This window comes from Podarcis filfolensis, assembly GCF_964270895.1.
Source record: "Podarcis filfolensis genome assembly, chromosome: 5".
In the NCBI taxonomy this organism is placed as follows: Eukaryota; Metazoa; Chordata; class Lepidosauria; order Squamata; family Lacertidae; genus Podarcis; species Podarcis filfolensis.
The window spans coordinates 96,602,081-96,623,848 of NC_139608.1; the positions used below are offsets into that span (position 1 = coordinate 96,602,081).

Below are 21,768 nucleotides of genomic sequence, written 5' to 3' on the forward strand. Positions count from 1 at the left end.
ACTCTGACTTGGTTGCCTACAACCCCCAATTGTTCTTGCTTCCTGTGCTGTTTATAGGCTTAAGCAATTCCCCCAGCCCGGCCCATTTCCTAAGTTTCCTCAAAATGGTTAAGAAAATGCACACAACACATAATTAGCTCGTGACATTCACTATCATAAGATATGCTTGCTGGCAGTGGCTTCTTAAAAGGATTAAACAAATCCTTGAAGCAAATGTCAATCATAAACTATTAGCTGTAGCAGCAAATCTCCATGTTCGGAGGCCATATGAGAGCCTGGCATAGGGCGCTGGCTAACTTTTCGCTGGGGCCTACTCCCTAGTCAGTGTGCTCAGGATTGCAGTCTTAGCGCATAAACAGGTTCTATACTTCCTTCCCTGCAGCAGCGAATGGTTACTGCAGTTATGCCTTTTGCATATGCGGTTTGCTTGCACTACACTCCCATCTGCTGGAGATTTCTTAAAATTTATTTGGAATAATATAAGATTGCCATGTTGGGCCATTATCACAGATTTCACAGTCTGTAAAATAAACATTGGGGTATTTCTGCATATCAGTAGCTGTCAGTTGGATATATGTACAATCTCACCTAGACAAGATGGCAAGGTGATAAAGCTGTGCATACTGATGACCATTTTGTTCTAAATTCCTGTATAACCCACATATATATACATGATAATATTATTGTTTGTGATGCAAGGAAAGAAACAACTCTGGAAATTCTTAGCAAAATAACTGAAACCTAGGCCTACAGCCAGTTCAAGGTAGTACAGCTTTTACTGCTGTTAATTGTATGACTTCCTGTGCAGAACTGGTGTGATATTTCTGATTATGGAACCATTGGAGAGATTATATTTTGAGTGGTGTACCATTTTTTAATCGTACTATTGAGTGATTTGATGATGGCCCTTGGCTAAGCAATACAAATTTCAATCTGTTACCTCTGAGGATATGGACAAGCTGCTTGGATGAGTGAAACCGACCACCTGTCTCCTTGATCCTTGCCCATCTTGGCTCATAAAAGCAAGCCAGGCAGGGCTGGGCAGTGGGCCCTGTGGGGTGGCGAGTGCTTCCGTCTGTGACAGAGTTTTCCCAGACCCCCTTAAAGAAGCTGTCATCAAACCGCTTCTTAAAAAAACATCTTCAGACCTAGCCGCTAGGGCCAGTTATCACCCAGTCTCAAATATTCCATTCCTGGGCAAGGTAATTGAGCAGGTGGTCGCAGAACAAATCCAGGCATGCCTCGAGGATGCAGACTCTTTGGACCCATTCCAGTCAGGTTTCAGGCTTCATCATGGGACTGAAACTGCCCTGGTCATGCTGGTCAAAGATCTCTGGCAGGCAAGGAACAGAGGTGAAAGCTTTTTCCTGGTCCTGCTGGATCTTTCAGAGACTTTTGATACTGTCAACCATGGTATCCTTTGGACTGTCTGGGAGCTGGGGGCATTGTTATGTAGTGGTCTCACTCCTTCCCCCTGGGTCGTGTCCAGAAAGTCATGGGGGGGGGTAAGTGTTTGGACCCCTGGGCTTTCACTTTTGGGGTGCCTCAGGGCTCTATTCTCTCCCTCATGCTTTTCAACATCTTTATGAAGTTGCTGGGGGAGATCGTCAGGGGTTTTTTGGCTGGGTGTTCATATAGCTCTACCTCTCATTTAAATTGGAACCAGTGAAAGCAGTGAATGCCCTATGTGTCTGGGCAGTTGGGGGGTGGATGGTGGCTAACAGATTGAGATTGAATCCCAACAAGAGAGAAGTGCTATTTCTTGGGACAGGGGGCGAGCAGGTGTGGGGGATTCCCTGGTCCTGAATGGGGTAACTATGGTCATAAAGGACCAGGTGCATAGCCTGGGGTCCATTTTGGACTCACAGCTGTCCATGGAGGGACAGGTTAATTCTGTGTCCTGGGTGGCTGTTTACCAGCTCCATCTGGTACGCAGGCTGAGACCCTACCTGCCCGCGGACTGTCTTGCCAGCATGGTGCATGCTCTAGTTATCTCCCACCAGGATTACTGCAATGTGCTCTACGTGGGGTTACCTTTGAAAGTGACTCGGAAACTGCTACTAATCTAGAATGCAGCTGCCACACTGGTAACTGGAAGCAGCCGCTGGGACCATATAACACCAGCCCTAAAGGATCCACATTGGCTCCCAGTATGTTTCCAAGCACAATTATTCAAAGTGTTGGTGCTGACCCTTAAAGCCCTAAACGGTCTCAGTCCAGTATACCTGAAGTAGCGTCTCCACCCCCATCATTCAGCCTGGACACCGAGATCCAGCTCCAAGGTCCTTCTGGCAGTTCCCTCACTTCAAGAATTGAAGCGACAGGGAACCAGGCAGAGGGCCTTCCCGGTAGTGGCACCCGCCCTGTGGAACGCCCCCCCCAGATGCCAAGATAAAGAACTATCTGACTTGTAGAAGACATCTGAAGGCAGCCCTGTATAGGAAAGTTTTAAACGTTTGATATCTTACTGTGTTTTAATTTGTTGGAAGCTGCCCAGAGTAGATGGGGCAACCCAGTCAGATGGGCAGAATAATAATAATAATAATAATAATAATAATAATAATAATAATAATTGTTGCAATTGTTAGTATTATTATTATGAGTGCAGCTATCTTCTTTCCTACCTTTTCATTCAACTTTTAATCCTTCCTCCTAGCTCGAGGATCAAAAATCTTTTTCATCCAAAAAACACATTCCCGTCTGGGCAACTTCCAGGCAAGTGGGAGGGGGGCATTTGGCACCAGAAGTGAAGGTAGACAGAGCAATGAATGCAAAGATCACCTTTGTACAACAGGTGCTGCTTTCTAAACACACACACACACACACACACACACACACACACACAGTGGTATCAGCATTCCAAAGGCAAACCACCCTCAGGAGGGTGAAGGCAGGGTCCTCAGAGGGTCTGACTGTATGGCTGGAGAGAGTCCTGATAAGCCAGAAAGAGAGTCTTAGCAGCTGAATCCCGCTCCCAATGCTGAGGTTCTTCACCCTTGTCCAAGCTGCTTTTTTGCCTCCTTCAGGTGAGATAAAAAGCAGACAACCCACCATACACGGAACATGTCTTTATTTAATAAGCAAGCAAGCACAAAGTATAATGTGTAGTGCTTAAATATTCTCAACAGTACTAAAAATATAAAAATAAAGTTTACCAAAAGCCGTTTCACTCACAAATATACAAGGAGTGCTGTCAAGCCACAAAATTTTTGACGCCATTTGCCAACACCTGCACTGATAGACAACTGCCTCCCTCTACCCTATGGAAATGATAATTGATGCTTGTCCGTCTTTAGAGATTTCAATGAGCCATCGTAAAGGAGGGCTGCCAGGGACAACCTGAAGAACAGCCTCCTCTCTTTTAACAACCCCAAAGCTGGCTTTCTGTGCTCTTGCAGCCCCATCATTTGCCAGAACTGCCAGGTTTGTAACCAGGGTGTTCATACGGATGAAGTGAGGCCACCTGTTCCTTCTGTGTGCCCACTCCCTGTATTCCTGTAATAAACAGGAATATCACACAGTCCCAGGGTGGGTGTGCAATTGCAGAAAGGGCAGCAGGTTATGCACCTACCAAATTCTCCGCTTCATCTGTAAATTTACTACAGTGTGGATCTCCAGGCTGCAATCTTATCTACCAACCCTTTCTCTTCCCATTTCTTGGAGCAAGTACGACTTCTGCACTGCTCCACAGAGAGGGATCATCCACACAGAGGAAAATGTGGATTTGCACTGGTCTGTCTCCCCATTAATGTAGGGGCATCCACATGATGCCCCCCCCATCCCAATGCTGGCCTGGACTCCCCACCACCTAAGTGTGCGTGTGGTTAAAAAAACAAAAAACATTGGCAAGGCTAAAACAAACAGGACTGAAAGGGAATGCATGTGAAAGGGAAAGGCCCAGGCAAACACTAGGATGGGGCCCACATTCAGTTCTGGTGTGGACAAGCCCTTTGTGGGAGCAGAGGGTGGGCAACAGAACTGGAACTGGGTTGGTGTAGAAGGAATTTTGGGTTGTATCACGGTCCATGATCACTAGGTTGTTAAAGAGGCAAGATGGTTCTCTGGATTGTGGTCTAGCAGCCCTTTATTAAATCAGAAAAATGAAAGATAATTGATTCTTATATTAACAAGCAAACCGCAGGCTATAGACATAATCTTTCTGAATAGGTATACATAAATTTATAGATAGTAAGCACACATCTTGGCTTTCATTCTGATCTTGTGTGTGGCTGCTCTTTTCTGTTTTCAACTGCACGCTCTTAGTTTGTTTTTCATGTCCATCAGAGACGATGCCCTTTGATGTTTACTAGAAACTGCTATACTGTGCTTATGTATTAGAGTATGCCTGCTATATCATACATATGCAGTCTTTATTCGCATGGGCACTATGAAGAGACACCGCACCCGCTAAACATTGCTTCACCACCACACGTTGCTGATGGGAGCTGTATTGGCTGCACTGGAAGATGGTTTCAGAAGGCCAGAATTGTAGCTCAGGGGTGCCGAATTCTCAAATGTCCACTGTATCTGCAGAAATTAACTTCTCAGAACGATTCACTAGCAGATCAAGAACAGATTTTCCCATTCTTTCTGGTCAGCTGGCAGACCTAGTCATAACTGATGAATGAGTGTTTGACATTCTATTTTATTTATTTATTGAATTTATATACCGCCCTATACCCAGAGGTCTCAGGGCAGTTCACAGAATTTCCAATCTTAACTAGATTCTCAACCTACGGGGTGGGCTGAATGCAAGGTGGGAGTGGAGTACATAAGCACCAGTGAGCCCTACTGTTAAAATCTTGTTTCCGTTTCAGTTCAGGCTCATCCGTACCAGAAGTTGTTCTGGTTTCACTCAAATTCATGCCAATCAGGATTAGGTAGGTGGGGCAGCACAACTTCAGAGCCTGCTCAGCTCTGGTTCATGTAGGAAAATGGAAGTGTGATTGTTTGAAGTATTATGGGCCTCCCTTTACAGGAGTTTTTATGGGTTACAATAAGTTATTTATGCTACAGTGGAGCAGGGCCAGTTAATTGGTCTAATGAGATATAATTTGGGCCTAGTTCCCACTGTGGTGGTAAATCTGTTTCTGGATTGTTGCACTTCAGACTGCAGGTGGGGGCTCACGTGAGATAACGCTTCTCCTTATATTAACAAAAAGAAAAACAACCCAGAGAGAAAATTTTGTATCTTGGAGAAGGGATCTAGTATACCCTTCTTCCTGACAGGCAGCCCATGATGCATGCATATGCTTCATGGATGGATGGATGAGCGCTCAGTCAGAGGCAATCTCTCCTGCAGCCTCACAAGTCACATCACCTAGGTACAGGTCTACTACCTCAGCTACGTTAATCTAAGTATTTGTTCAGATTCTGTTCTGGTTCAGTTTCAATAGAGACTTTCAAATCACAGACCAGGCTCTGTTCACTGCAGGATTTTTTTTTCTTCTTTTTCTAACATTCAGATTTGTTACGATTCCTGGCCAGACCATGCAGGCAACTGGGTAACCTTCTTCAGTACCATCCCTACTCAGCCTTGTTTCCCCTTCCAAGCTGCACTTGGTGGGTGGATGTCTGAGGGGAGCTGGAATCTGGCAACAAGGTGTGGGGAAGGGGAGGCATCTGGGGATCTGAATTTGAGGCACAAGGTGTAAAAGTGTGGGAAACACTGTCCTTATCGTGAGACAATTTGTCAGACAGAACCCCCAATATCTTTGCCATCACCACTGTTTTCTGCAAGCAACTGGAAAATATATTCTCCTCAAAATTTGTAATAGCCCATTATGGAAAAGTGCTCATTGCCTCATACACAACAGCCCTGTAGAGCCTTTCTGAGCACAAATTGAGAAGTTGCTACTAAACGGTTGCTTGGACTTTTCCAATTGCCAGAACCTCTGTTGGAGGGAAACCCTGTTTCCCCAGCACTCAAAAGAGCAAGAGCGGAAAGGGGTAGAAAGCTGATGAGAGACAAGCAAGGAAGAGCCTGCACTTAACCATCACACGTTGTCCTCCTTATCTTAGTTATGAAAGTAACGCTGAGTGCTTGACACGCACACACTAAGGTAACATTTAGCACATCATTTCAGCCTGTAACCCATTTTCCTTTGAAACAAACTTGTCTCTGGTTCACTGAAATTATTTGAGGTTTCCACTGAAAAGCTTCCATAAAGTATTTTAAATACACAATGACTCTGAAAAGGTATACATCCCTAAACTTTACATACTTTACATGTACAGAACGTGTTCCATAGCTGTCAGGTATTCCTGGAATTTATCTCTTTTTTTTTTTAGAATGCTTTCATTTACAGAGGAAGGTCGTTTTCTCTTATTTGTGTTGACTCTGTTTAGGAACAATGCACCGGGAAGTTCTTCTGAAGGAGCCCTGGTGACATGAATGAGAGTGGCAACTGTGCAGCCATCTTCCCTCCGAGGAAACATGTTGGGGGCTTTTTAGCAGGACTGACCTATGGCATTTTGCTGCCTGAGGTGAAGGGCAAGATGGTGCCCCTGCCACATACAGAAGCCAATTCAGACAGGCAGTTGAATCTTAATCCAGTCGTGGTGACGGGGCAGTGTCCTCCATGCTCACACCTAAACCAGCAAGCTAGTTCAGGGGTCAAGACATGCTCTGCCCTCCAATGCAGCGGAATGGCTGGGGGACTTAAGAGCTACTGCCTGCCCCTCCAGCACCTACCACCTAAGGTAGTCACTTCACTTTGCCTAATAGTAGGGCTGGTTCCTCTTCTTAATTTAGGGAAAAATACAAGTAAGGCACCATGCTCATGAATGTGCCCCCCTTTGACTCGGATAACCTCCCTCTCAATTCCTTTTCCTTGCCTCCTGGATTATAAACCTAAGGGGCAGATACTTTGTTGTTCTTAAATCCATCATTTCACAAATCAGTTGTGCAAAGAAGTGCATAGAGCTTTCCAGAACGGGCTGAACTGAGCTCCATGATCCTTTTCTGAATGCTGATTCCCTCAGGTAATATCAGCGCAGTGCCTCACTGCTGATCTTTTTAAGCAGCTCTGGAGTCTTTTGTTGAATTTGGGGGCAAAAGTGCTTTAAGGAAACAAACTTACTTCTGAATAAGCACCCACCCCCCAGGTGCAGTCCTATCCCCATCCTACCTGGGAGTAAGAGTCCTATTGAACAAATTGGGCCTTATTTCCAAGTAAAGCACATGTGGCCAGTTCCAGGTAGGGGCTTGGCAAAGGTTTTTTCTTGCTTTAATGTCTCTGTTGCCTGTTTGTTTGTTTGGTTGGTTGGTTGATTGGTTGTAAGCTGCTTTGGGTTGCCCTGGGCGAGATAAAGTAATGAGCAAGTAAAAATAAGATTACAGCTGTGAATGGTGCAGAGACAAAAAAGAAGCTCATTCCGCCCCCCCCCCCCTCTTGTCCAAAGAGAAAGAAGGGTAAGAGGTTCAGAAGAAGCAATGGGGGTGGGTGTTATTTCTTCATACAATGCACCATTAACTTATGGAATGAAGGGCAGTGAGCGGGTGATGCCCACAAACCAACAGAGAAAGCTTGCTGTGCCTTTATGCGTGTGTAAGCCGGGGGGGGGGGGGTCAGCCCAGGGCCACACCTGAAAAGCAAACACTGAGCTAGGTGGAGCACTGACACAATCTTGCAGGGCTCTTCTTACCTTCACTTCCCAATGCACGGTGCCTTTTTTTAAAGTATTGATATGTGCAACAGGTATAGAGTTGTGTCCAGCAAGTAATAAATGAATGCAGAAAGCACTTCTAGCTGGGATCCCGATATCAGAGTCATGCACTTTTGCTTTATGCTTTATAAATAAAAGTCAAATGTGAGGTCACACTTTCCCATTTTCTGTTTGTAAACCAAATCAAACTTCTCATTCATGGAGACAGTGAAGATGTCTTTCCACAGCCCAACACGTCCTGGAAAAGAGAGAGAAATTGAGAACCAGAAATTAAGCCGATAATCATTGACAGGATGCGGCAGGACCTGTTAACAAAAACAGCAGGTGTCGTCCTCCAAAAGAGCTAGAGAATCCCCCCCCCCGCCCCGCTTGCTGCCCCTGTAATTCCTGATAGTGTACATCAGGGAGGGTGGGGAGTATCAGGCACGGGGGCCAAATGCACTCTCCAGGCCTCTCTATCTGGCCCTTGGGTCTCCCATCAAGCCACTCCCCCATAACCAGGCCTGCTTCCCACCCCCTGGAGAGCTTTTGCTTGTCTGGAACATGTCCTTGAACTCAAACGCCTCTTGTTTGCCTGCATAGGGGAGAATGGATGGGGCTGACTGTACAACTGCCTCACCCACTTTGGCCTCTGGACCACTGGCGGAGGAAGGGGGGTGCGATGGGTGCGGTCCACCCTGGGTGTCTTCCCTGAGGAGGGGTGACATCGCTGCTGCCCCCGGGATGCTTGCCGTGGGCGGCACCCCCCGGGACCCTCGCAGCTCGCTGTGGGCGACGCCCCCACAGGCGGCTAGCCCCGCCCCTGGGTGCCGTAGCAGCTAGCTCCGCCTCTGCTCTGGACCCAACCCACCAGTGACAGGCGCCCCCTAGAGGCTGCCTAGAAGGGTGAAAAAGGTTCCCCTCCTCCTACATTAGAGAGGCATAATCTCCTCCTTTGGATGTGACTGGCAACACTCACGCCCACAAAAATGTTGGCTGCCACGGTGATAATTTAAATAGCAAGTATTATATTTTGCGGATAACCATTTTCCAAGGGTGCGTATGGATAGCTGGTCGAAGAATCACCCACCTGGGTTCATGAAACTGTGATTTGTGATGGGATATGGAGCAAATGTAAGGAACGTAAGCTAACCCATGGCCTGTTCTCACAGCAACGGGGGTTATCTTCTGAGTAAAGGTCAAGGAGCTAAAAGTGGAGGGAAAATGAAAGAAACCCAACATAAAGCAAAATAATGAAAATGTAGCTGGTGGTAAATTAAACAAAGCAATAAACTAATTTTAGGCTGATCACAGAATTTTAAATTGCACAAACAAATGAAAAAAAGGCAGGCAGAAAACACATATTGATATTTAGGTTGGATTTTGAAATACAGAAAATTATCACAAATGCAAAGTAGCAAAACAAATAAAATTTTTAAAAAGAAGACATGTATGGATAAAAGGCAGGCAGTGAATAAGTTTGAGCATATATTCTGAGAGAAAATGTCTAGGCCAAATGAAGTTCATTCTGGAGGTGGGCTGTTTAAGGGTAGGACAGAGTGCCGGTCCAAAGGCAGTAAGGTGAAACCAAGAGAACAACTGTGGCCAGACAGAATTAACAAAAAGGTGACAATTTGGTTGTTCTTCTTTTGGATACCTTGGGCTGAAGATAAACAAAAGAAGGTGGGAGAGACAGATCCACTGTATCCTCTGTGCTGCAAACACATTCATTACACTTCCAGTAAACTGGTATTTGTGTTTGTGGGACAAACCAAATAAATATGTGCTCCACAGTGGCAACGTCTCTGGGCCATACTAGAAGTGACAGTGGCAGCTCAGTTTGTTTAAACATGAAATATGGAGGGGGCAATGAGCGGGGGAGAGAAGAGGTGTGGAAGATCAAATTTTAAAAGTGACAGGTGTTCATCGTGAGGAGAGCCGAGCCGTTATTAGGAGGGAAGTTCCATTTCCCTTAATCATTTGCAAACCCCCCTTTTTAGAACAGAACAGAACATCAGAACAGCTCATATCTAGGAGGGTCTTCTTCTTATGCCACATTCCACACTCTGAAGAGGTGATGGGCTGTCTCCAGCCCAAGAGGCTCAGTGCCAAGATGCTTACTTCCATGTGTCTCCACTGTCCTACTCTGTCGGATTCCTTCTATTCCCCCAACAGCCCATTGGAAAAGCCAGCAGATTTTGAGCCAATCCATACATCAGGAAGTTCTTCCATTGACAATTTCCCTTTCCCAAACCCAATGGTAAAAAAGGACCAACAGAAAACTAGTATGCGGTGGAATCATCCCGAAGCACTATCTTTCCATGCTTAGGGAGGTGGTTTTTAAAAAAGGGGTGAAAAAATCCCAGGGAGCATTTTAATATCTACGAACATAAACCATTGTTTTCCAGTCCCAAAAAGGTTCTACTACATGCTTCTGAATCTGTAGGCAAGCTCCTTGGCATCATAGTAATTATCTGACAACAGAGAAGGGTGCAGCACTTCTATTTCAACCTCTGTATCTGCAAGTGCCACAATTGTTGAGGCCCAAAAGACCCATAAGGATCACAGCACCTGCCTTCCACTTTTACAAATATTTGCACTATATCGTGCCGCACACATACCCCTGCCCACAGGAAGGGCTTCTGCATTGCAGCACTGGTCAATGAGCTGGTGACAGTGCTCCACCATGGACTCCAGCTGTGCTTTGTCGTAAGAGACGCCCAGGAACCTCGCCAGCTGTTCGACCATAGTTGCCAGATCCTGTGACGAAAGATTACATGCACGGGCCAATAAAGAGAAAAGCCAAAAAGAGGGGAATGTTAGCAATAACAAATGAGCCCTGCAAGCAGCCATAGAAGTATGTGTTAGCAGAGTTAAGAGCAGCATCCTAAAATCAGTGGTATAGACTCATTTTTCAGGTCCTAACTCAAGCAGCTGAATAGCTGAAATCAGATTTAAAGATTCCTTGCAAATGGCTTGTAATAGCGTTGTGAATATCAGTTTCCTAATGTAGGGGAATGACAATAGCCTAACTAGATATAAATGCTCTAATCCAGACAGGCATGCCCTAGGAGGGAACCGTGGCATGAATTGGTGGGCACTGCCTATGTGGATTCTGACACTAACCAAGCCCCATTCATATGCCCCTGCTCCGTGCACAGCCATCCCAACAGCAGCAGCCCAGGCCATTTTTTTTGTGGGGGCGGGGGAGAGAAGCAGAGGGCTCAGTTTAGGGCCACACCCCATCACAAACCAGTAATAGATGGCTAGAAACAGTGGCACAGCGTGGGTTGTCAGCACCCGGGGCAAGGCAAGTAATTTGCGCCCCCTAACCCGTGGATTTGCCCTAACCCCAGATGTTGCGCCCGGTGCGGCCGGCCCCCCCCCTGCATCCCCAACGCTACGCCACTGGCTAGAAATCTGAGAGGGCTCCTGTTCACTCAGCTCCATCTCACAGATTGGACTTTTTATGGTGAGAGCTGCCCACAAACATCTGCTCTGAGGGGGCAAAGTTGGAAACAAGACAAATAGTGTGTCTAAAAGGTGCTCTCTTTCAAAGGCAAAAGGGATGAAGGCTCCCCGAACACCCAGACCCACGGTCCTGAGCACCCCTTGCACAAGGAAGACAACTGACTGGCAGTTTAATTCTTTATTGACAAAGCACAAGCTTACAGATTGTCTGTGATAAGGAAGCTGAGCCCCCTCCCCACTTGAGACTTGTGTTCTGAGCTAGACTGACGGAGCAACAGCGTGGCCACATAAACACCCAAACTTAAGTACTCTCGTCTGACAGACTGAGAGCAAGCAACCTGTGACTTCTCCTACACAGAAGCTGTTGCTATGCTTGGCTCTTCAAGCCCTTTCTGGTTCTAGGGGACATCAGGGGAGAAGACAGAGTGGGGAACGGGATTTCGCTGCCACCACCACCCGGCCCTTCAGGCAGTGTCTCTCCCTCCACTCCTGGTGAGTTCTGTCCTGGCTCCTGCCCTGTGTCCCACACTCCGTGTCCCACACCCCTTCCCATTATCCAACTGCTCAGACCTCTCCCCAGCTCTGACTGCTACCTTTCTGGAGGCACAAAACCTTATGAATCACTACTCCCTTCCCCTGGATCACACCCCTTAAGACACACACACGCCAGAATGGAGGAAACTGTCTGCCAGCCCCAGAGCCCTGAAATGGCTTACTAACTTTCATTGTGATCCTGGCAAGGCTTTGGATTTGCCAAATTTGCCCCTCCATTTCATTTGGATTGCTTTGTTGTTTGCTTTCTTTTATTCATTTGACTAATGTGCTTCTCCTGCAATTTACCGTAATACCCCATCTCATTTCAGAAACTGATAGCTTATAAAATATAAGCATCACTGCAAGTCACAAAATTCCATCCAATGGTAACTGGTATCAGTGAGCAGGGTATCTTTAGTTCTGATTGGAGACACCCTGGGGTGGGATGGGAGGAGTCCATAGGATGGGGGGAGTCCGTAGGTAACAAGGGAGAGGGGGGAGCCTTTTATACGATATGAGTTTACCTTGTGCATATCTTCATACTTGAGAAAGAGAACATTGGAGTCCATGTGATGTTGCCAAAACTCCTGCACATGTTCAAACCATGAACCGTATCCTACTGTAGAGACAGGAAATAGAATGGCTAATACGCAAGGACAACACTTTTAGTTAAGTTTCTCTGAAACATAAAAGCTGGAAAGAAGTGCATGGACTGAATTTTGTTGCCTTGTTTTCTAACAAAAACTATGTTATATTATTTCTGAACAAAAATTTTTAAAGAGAGGAGTATGTACGGTCTTTACAATATAAGTATATTCAGAGTTATCCTTGTTTTGAATAATAAAAACCTCTCCAGATTCTGTGTGCAGGCAGTGTGAAAATTAAACATAAGAGAGGGGATGGAAAACCACCAACACATGTGAATCTGGTTAAGTTGCACTCACCATTTGCATGTTTAAGTCTGAATACATATTTCCTTCTGGTGTAGAACTTGACCCAGTTATGCATGATGGTTCCTACTAAAAGCTGAAACCCTGTACGGTTTAGGAATACATGACCAATGGCTTGAACGGTGATGTGACAACTTGAGTGGCACAAGGAGTGGTGGGCAGTGGCACCTGACTGGACCTAATTAATAGCATCCGGTCTGTATTCCTGCCTGCATCTCCCATACTGAACAGCTGCTTGTTTCCTGCTTCAGCTCAGAAATGAAGCCACATCAACGCACAGGTAGTTGCACATGTACTATAAGCAAACTAGAGGTGAACTATGTGGGATGTAATCCATTGGGAGCAGTCAAATACAACATTCCTTGTTTTGCTAGAGTGGACATGCAAGGGAATGTTTGGTCCAGTCAGTCGAAACTTCCTGTTCCTTCTGGCCTGGAGCATCCTTCCTTGCATGTGACTACTAGGTGGGCATGACCTTCCCAGACCGGGCAAAAGGCCAAGTCACGCAGCCACTTCCCTCTCTCTGACATTCCTGTTTGTCCTGTCTGCTTCCTGAATCACCTGGACTGGACTGCTGGCTGCCACAGCAGTCTCCTGGTTATCTCCCATATGGGGTAAACCTGTTTGTACATGTTTGTAACTTTAAGCTTAAAGCCTGCCTTCAGGGATCACACTGTGCTCTGCCTGATCGTGAGTAAAACTATTTTTTGTTACTTATGGATAAGACTGTGGTGTGTTTATTCTTTCAGGAGGGATTCAAACTGCTTATTGTCTCACACGAGTTTGCAACCAGCTTTCTGCTGCGTAAGAAGGGGAATGCACACTGCTAAGTGAAGAAACTTGCTAGTGGAAGTTAGGAAGGATATTGATAAACAATATCTCTCTCCTGCCACCCTCAACATTCCCACAAACTATCTACTGTAATTTACTTTGGGCACTTGCTAAAGAAGTTGGCTGCCCATGGGGTAAGGCCTCCAGAACTTTAGATGGGACCATCTGAATGATGAAATAATCACCTACCCCTGCCATCACCATGCTGCCATGTTTTAGCTATGTGGTTAGTGAATGCAACTGGCAGCCCCATCTCTGATATGGAGCGAAATAAAACTTTTGGTAGCACTTGTAATCATCTCTGTCTTATTCTTCCTTCCAATGCAACTTTAGTGTCATCATAAAGGGTGCTTCATTTTGTCTATATTCACTCATTGTAATTCCATGGATGCTCAGATGTGCACACCAATTCATTCAGACAGAGGCATCACAAAGGGATTAATTTCAGGGAAGGGGCCCAGACTTTGCATACATTCCTCTGGGAAAGGAAATTTTGGGAGCACCAAAAAGCAATCTCTGAATATATTCCAATATATTTAGCGACTTCTGGTGACGTCAGAGAGAATCTTCTGCATCTTACAGCTGCATTTCATGTGAGATTCATCTTTAGCAAGTGCCTACATCAGCCTTCTCCAAGTTGGTGCCCTCCTAATGTTGTTGTACTACAACTCCCATCCTCCCAGACCATTAGCCATGCTAGCTGGAGCTGAAGGGAGCAGCAGCCCAACAAGGCCTTGCGTTTCACAGGTTCCTCATTGCTGATGCAGAGCATCCATCTCAATATCCAAGGTGTGTGGTGGAGGTCCCTCCATCAGACAAATGCCAACATGAACAGTTTGAACCAGAACTTCAGAGGCATTATGAGCAAGACGGTTTCACACTTTGTTCCTAAGAAGTGGTGCAGAAAAGAATTTGAAACATTAAAAGGTACTGCCAATAGCCAGAGTCAAACTTTCTTACACTTTTCATTCATGAATCTCCGACAGAACTCTTGAAATGTTCCTCTGTAGCTCATGGTTCGTAGGGAGCGGTGAAACTGGTAATAAGACACTACCAGGTCTTTGGGGTTGCGAGCCATGTAGATTACCTAAGAACATGGAAATTATTCATCTTAATCAGTGGATATTTCTCTCACCCTACCCTGCTCCATTTCACAAAACACACTGGGAAGAAATAATACAAAGCTAACCATTCTTACCTTGGACTCACCACTGTGTAGGTCTGAAGGCAAAAAACGATACGGCAGGTGGCTTTTGATGAGGCGGGGAGACGTAAGCTCCTGTAAAATACATGATGGAAAATAAACCAATAAATAATATATCCCTTCTTCTAAGTGATCCAGATTTCTCTTTGTTGTGCTCCTGTATTCATAACTTCCAGTTTCGTATTTCTAGCCAAAAGCTTTAGAGGTTCAGACACCAAGTTACTACTACAGGAACATGCATGCTTCGGTTTCTTTGCTACGCAGTCAACACTCCTCTCTGCTCCTCAAAAGAGCCACGTGTTTTCTCTCTGTGGTTGTTACTGGTTTCTGTGCTGCTCCAGTTGTACATGAATCAGGCCACATTCCCAGTGCCTGGGCATTTTGAGCAGCATGTTATATAGAGAGACACAAAACTAAAACCCAAGGTCAGGAAGGTGAGTCAAAAGGGACTGCTGCAGCATTTTAATAAGCAATTCCAGCAAACTACTTGCAGAGTTGTTAAGGCCTCACTTTTCCAGCACTAGACTAATACTCCATTTCAGAAAAGAGAAGGGGGGGTCTATTAAAATCTACTGATCAATGGTGTTCTTTCCCATTTAATTCTTCCTCCCTCCTCCACACCATAGATTCCAGTAGGTGAAATATGAGAGCACAGACGCTGCACTGCCCTCAGCTGACCCTGGAGAAATGTAGAGCAGCTGCCCACGATGGTTTCGTTTTAGCTAGAGAGATGCGCCAATGAAATTAAATAGAACACACCACTTGAGAAAACACACCGGGGGCTGTTTAAAAAACAAAACCTGGTGCTCCTCTCTAGTTACACACCCCTGACTTACGCACTCCATGCAGTTTCAGTACAATGTTTGGATACATTTTGCTGCATCTAGCTATCCATTAAATAGACTCCCAGGTGTGGCTTAAAAGCAGGCTGGGGTGACCATATTCCAGGAAACAGCAAGAAGATATCGAAGGGGCGTTGTCTCACACCTCTTAAGAATGCATGGAGAGCCCTGTCCAAAGTCCCGTCTAGTCCAGTATTCTGCACTCCCAGTGGCCAACCAGATGTCCTTCCGCTCCTGTAATGCCCTTCTCCTGAAACAGTCACTTGCTCAGTAAGTGGTGGCAATAAAGAACTATTTCTCTGGAAAGGTGGCGAGTCTCCTTTCCTGACCTCATTAAGGGGAATTTTTGAGTTGTGGTTTAATATAATTCTAGAGCATTTAAACCATGAAAAGTTATCTTTAAAAAATGGGTGGGATGGGGAGTAAATCTAAGAAACTTTAAAAAATAAAAATCTACCCATCCACCCACCTTCCAGGGTATATTTTCATTTAAAACAGTGCTTTGCAAGATTCAGGTTTATGATGCTATATGCCAGTGATGTGTTTCATGTTAAGTTGGTACTGGAAAAAACATACTTCATGGATTTTGTCGGGTTCAAGCTTGATAAAAGTTTCTTTCATTGCATAAGTTTGGACTAGATGACCCTCGTGGTCCCTCGCAATTCTATAATTCTGTTATTCTAAGTCCCTGCCAATAGACTTGCAGTCTAATAAAACATGAAACACAAAAGAAGAAAATGGGAAAAGACTGCAAATGATGAAGAGAAGAGCCTGTGTTAAAACCCAAATCAATGTGTTTGGAATATTTACTTAAAAGACAACAACGAAAAGACCTGATGAATTTCCAAATTCTGATGGGGGAGAATACACAGTTCCTCTTTGGCACTTCATGGTAACATACAAAGCGGCTGCCTTGGGACACTCCACTTTCAGAACAAGAAAGGTAAACCGGTGCCTCTCGCTGAAGCACTTAAGCAGCTGAATATTATCTGAAAGCATAATATATCTTACAAAAATGTTTCAGCAAACTATTAGGGCAACGCAATAAATTATGAATCATTCCAGTACACTTAAGGGGAATTAAAAGGGAGCTCTGAAAATAGAAGCCAAATAAGCAGAGGTAAAATGAAAATAATTGCAACTGGTCAACACGTTTTCAGTCGATTAAGACGTACCTTGATAATGTCCAGTCCAGGCTGAGGATACTCTAGGACTGGAAGCTGCTCATCTATGTTCATTAACCCAATTTCATCGGGATCGGCTCCCTGGCTCACCAGATACACCACTTCCTGCAGTAAGCTGGTGCCTGCAAATCAAATAAACATGAGATAACAGATGGCAATCCAGACATTATTTGCTGGAAGGGGTCGATATGAGTGGTAGCCAAGACATCCGGAGGCTAAGATATTACCTCTGGACATAGTGGTTTAAGAACCTTTTAAAAAATTATGTAAGCTATCATCACCTCATGCAGTAAGCTTGGTTGCACACCCATTCTGGTCAAAGATCTGTAATGTGGCACCAAATCATCTCCTTAATTTATATATGACTGAACAAGGAAAACACTCAGAGGCTGGACAATATCCACAGGTTAAAACCCCCAAAAGCATTGCCTCATGAGTGCGCTCTAGATTAGATTTCTCAGGGCTGCTTTTGCTAACTCAATCGTTTCAAAAGTGCAGCATAAAGCAAATTGCTGCTGATATCTCTCGGAAAGAGGATGTGGCCTCCATTTCCTCCCCATTTCAGCTCCCTGTATAGTATGTTGAAGGAATCCATTAGCTTAAGAGTTCCACCTGAGGAATTTCTGGATGCTATTTTTTGTAAAGTAGTCGGTAAATAGTATTTTTCGCTCCAAAAGATGCACCTGCCCATAAGACGCACCTAGTTTTTAAAGGAGGGAAACCAGAAAAGAAAATATTCTGAACGAAACAGTGGATGTATGACTTTTGTGGTTCATGCTGTGGCCACAGGCATGTGATTTGACAGTGAGTTTGGGGTAGCCCAATGCAAAAATCCTGAGGATCCATGTGGATCCGTGCTTTGTAACCACGTTTTTGCGCTACTGCAGCCCCAGGAAACAGTGGATGCGTGATTTTTTTGGTGCAGGCTGTAGCCATGGACATGCTATGTGATCTGATGGTGAATTTGGGGTGACCCAATGTAAAAATCCTGAGGATCCATGGGCTTTTATCTCCCCCCTCCCAGGCAGCCTCCTTTATCGCTAGCGTTCCTTATCTTGCTTCTGATCGCTTGCGATCAGTAGCTTTGTTTCAACACCCACTTCACTCTTTCAAAAAAAAAAAAAAAAAAAAAAGCATGATCTGCTTTTCGCCCCTGGGCAATTCGGCTCCATGGACCACGCATTTGCTGCATAAGACACACAGACATTTCCCCTTACTTTTTAGGAAGAAAAAAGTGTGTCTTATGGAGCGAAAAATACGGTACATGACTTAACAGCACTTTGAGGAAAATATACAAAGAAAATAAACTAAGAGCTGTTCAACAGTGGAACAGACTGCACCTCCACAGGCACATACCTCCACATGTGGTGGGAGTGCCCCAAAATCCAACTCTTCTGGACAACAGCCATACGAGAAATATGTAAAATAACTAAGCAAGTATTAGACATTACCCCAGAATTGGCCCTACTAAACATCTTCCAAGACAACAATGCCCATTTACACCACAAAGAACTCATAACCCACCTACTTTCAGCAGCCAGAAACACCATAACCAGACACTGTAAGCATGGACCAATGGTACCAAATACTATGGGAAACAACCCTACTAGAAAAATTAACCAACAAACTGAAATTGACACGGGGACAAATAGAAGAAGACACCTTCACCCCTGTATGGCTCCCCTTTATCACACACACAGCCCAACAAGACAATGACAATAATCCACCAACAGCATACAAATCAATATGGCTAACCTGATCCAAAACACCCACCCACCCCACTCACACACGAAAACAAAGATCGCCACAGCCAACCACAAATGAACAGCCACACCCTAGGCCAACCCCAACCTCTCTCACCACCAAAGGAACACAAATGATCAGCAGAGAACCTACATACATTAAGCAAAATAGAAACATTGCCACCCGACCCCCCCATCTCCCCCCTCCCCCCCAATTTCTCAACAAATGAAACTGATTTGTAAAAATGTTACATGGAAAAAAATACGAGAGGCATTACATATACGTCTGTAAAACAAGAAAATCTTTAATTAAAAAAAAAAACCAACAACAGTGGAACAGACTCCCTTGGGAAGTGGTGGATTTGCCCTCCCTGGAGGTTTTTAAGCAGAGGTTGGGGGCTCCTCTGCCATGGGTGCTTTAGTTGAGATTCCTGCATTGCAGGGGGTTGGGCTAGATGACCCTTGGGGTTCCTTCCATCTCTACGATTATATTCCATGATCTCCCATTCCAGTTTGTGTGGTCCTCTTTCTTGCTGGCTCATGTCCTCTTTTGGTATTAATATTAGTATGTGCACATTTTAAGGAAATCCAACAACAAACTATATTCCAAAATTTTGGGGGAGATTTACCTTTTGCAAAAGAAAAAAATCCTGAGCTTTTGCACTTGTATTCCTCTTAAAATTATCCTTACCCCCCAACAAAAAGTAAAGGTACCTGTATTGACCAATAAGAAAAACACGCACCCCAACTTCCCTGTTAGGGCAATATATTTATCAGACCAATCAAAAATTCACAAACTGGTGTGCCAGCTTTCAGGTTCTTCAGAACACTTCATCAGGCTGGATAGCAAACAAAAGTTAATATTTAGTTTTTGTATCTCCAGAGATGGGGAGTCAGGCAACACATTTTAATTTTTGTTTTTCCTTCTATGGACATGCAGAAAAAGGCATGGCGGAACTTCAGTCAAACTTGACACTTCTAATTGTGATGTCTCCCTCCACTGAGAATATTTTTGCAGAATTTACCCCAAGGCAATTAGGGAACTTGACCAGTCTCCTCCTCCCCCTCCCCTGGGGCTCCCCACATCACCTGCCTTTACATGGCAACAAAGGAATTATCTCTTCAGGAGCTGACGGCGGCGTAAGTTCCCTGGCTTGGATTTCTCATTCCTTGGGGGAAAATCCCTTTGCCTGTGTCTGTCAAGGCTCATGGGAGAGAGTCAGCAGGCAGACCCAATGTTGCTGCCTTTTGTTCCTTGCACAATTCAAAATAATGGCCTCTTTTAAAAAGTAGGGGCTGACCAGTGTTAGAAACTGAGATATGAAAGTGAGGAGCTAAATGGCACCGTAAACCTGGGTTATGGGCGCAGCAAGGGCATGTCTAGGCACATTTTTTATAACAAGAATACAAAGCTGAAAATGAATGAACTGCAGCTAAAATATTATGTTCGTTTTTCACGTGGTCTGGTCCGTCCCCTGCCCACCCCCCACCCCCTAATATTCTTAAGAGGATCTCTTCTCCAGTCTTCACAGTGTAGCTGGAAATGGGAAGGCAGAAAAAGGTCCTCCTTTCCTTCCACTCTGCAGTTTTAATCTGAAATCTTCAGCGCAGTACTGCGCCCAGAGCTCAGAAACTGCTTGTGCTAATGAAATGCCCTGTCGCAAAATGTGCCTAGAACAAGGGGAGTTTGGGACACTGGAGCTGACATACGTCAGCTCCAGTCAGTGGCAGAAGAACCCTCCCTGCATCCGGGGCAGCACAGCCCGTATGGACTGTGCATGCGCGGAAGCCCCTACAATCACCGTGCGCAAGAGTGGCAGCCTGTACGGACGGCACACAAGAGGCGCCCATACGGATTGCGGGCGCCCTCAGCCACTCTACAGCTGGGGAGAGGCAGGGGCCATCTTGTCACCCCTCCCAGAATGGCACCCGGGGTGGCCCCCCCCTCTGCCCCCGCTTCCTACGCCACTGGCTCCAGTCACTATGAAAGGGTTAATCTCAATACTATCTGCACCTAAGCTAACTTCTGCAGTTGTGGTTAAGCAGCTAGCAAAAAACCGCAATTGCAAGCTGGGAGCTACTTCCTCTTTGCAGTTGCTTGAGCTCTGCAAACCAGAAGCTGCTCTCTGCACATGCTCTCTGCTGCAGTAACGCAAGAGAGGAGCACACGAACAAGGGAAGGAGGTGGGCTTAGCTAGTCAGATAGCCATATGCCATATAAGGAAATAAGCTTAACCTTGCCAGCTGATTGGAGAATTTGAAGAGGTGGGAAGAGATGGGCAGACTCTCAGGTATAAAAATGCTTGTTTATTTGTATCTATGGGCCAGTCTTTTGGGAACGATCCCACTGGCCACCTCTGTGCACAGATTCCAATAAAACTTTTTTCTCCAAAGAAGAATCTTTCCTGGTGCTTTTTGCTCTCTCTTCGGTCCTGGGGACGCAGGCAAACGATTCCCTGGCAAGGATAAGGCTTCAGCCTTCATTTTGGTGCGTTGGCCGGGAATCGCCCCACCCCAGGGGGCCGGGGAGGGCCAGGCCCGACCTCGGTGAACAGCCCCGGACCGGCGTTCGCGGCTCCAAGTGCGCACCCCTGCCTGTTCGTGGGGGGAGCCGGCCACACCGCTCCGGAGTGGAGACACCTGGTCGAGGGAGAAAAGAGGACGGCCGAAGGAGGGGTCCGCAGCGGAACAGGTAAGCCCTAAGGGAAAGGGCGTGGTAGGAAGCCTGATCAGCTTCACCTGGCCGTGAGCAGTAGAGTGCCGCCAGGAAAGGGTCTGGCTGTGAGCAGTAGAGTGCCGCCAGAAAAGGAACAAAGGAACTGGCCGTGGCAATAAGGTGCTGCCCCGCCAGACAGGGACGGGAAAAGGGAAAAGGGGAAACAGAGGTGGCAGTAGAGTGCCGCCAGTAAGGTTGGGGAAAGGGGAAACAGAGGGAAAATTATTTTGGTGTATTTTGTGTGTTGCATGTTGGAATTATATTGGGGTGTGTTTTGTATGTTGCATGTCAGATACTCCAGTGGCTGAATTGTCAAGTGTGGGCTGGGGCTTAGCGTCCCCTTGGCCGAGCGATTGCAGGGCTGTGCATTTCTTGGCAACGCGAGTTCGACCAAGTCACAGTCTGTAGTATGTGGAGTGTGAAAGGATCTTAAGCCCGGTTAGGAGCGGAGTATCTGAAAAATGGGGTCTGGGGCAAGCCAACGTAGTCCTCTGAAATGCTTTTTAACCAACTGGAAGGCAGCTACGAAGCATGATGATTGGGTTCAAATTGAGAAGAGAGAGGATGAGGACATTATGTGAGGTTGATTGGCCCACCCAAGGAACTAATTGGCCCTTGGAGGGCAGATTTAATTTGCAACTAATCAA

At 45.7% G+C, this 21,768-nt stretch overlaps 1 protein-coding gene across 2 annotated transcripts in view; it reads right to left on the bottom strand.

The window, feature by feature from the left end:
• Window positions 1-3,055: 3,055 nt before the first annotated feature.
• Window positions 3,056-21,768, bottom strand: part of SULT4A1 (sulfotransferase family 4A member 1) — a 36,170-nt gene continuing 17,457 nt past the window's right edge. The window contains exons 2-8 of one of the 2 annotated variants that reach the window (XR_014548639.1): window positions 16,655-16,785; window positions 14,632-14,712; window positions 14,394-14,520; window positions 12,177-12,271; window positions 10,269-10,407; window positions 8,738-8,854; window positions 3,056-7,906 (exon numbers count right to left, since the gene is read on the bottom strand). Coding sequence is in view for 1 of the 2 variants with exons in the window: in XM_083616000.1 (XP_083472126.1) it covers window positions 7,794-7,906; window positions 10,269-10,407; window positions 12,177-12,271; window positions 14,394-14,520; window positions 14,632-14,712; window positions 16,655-16,785 (686 nt within the window). In the remaining variant the exon portion in view is untranslated. The remainder of the gene's footprint in view (window positions 7,907-8,737; window positions 8,855-10,268; window positions 10,408-12,176; window positions 12,272-14,393; window positions 14,521-14,631; window positions 14,713-16,654; window positions 16,786-21,768) is intronic. The other variant, XM_083616000.1, reaches the window with a different exon arrangement.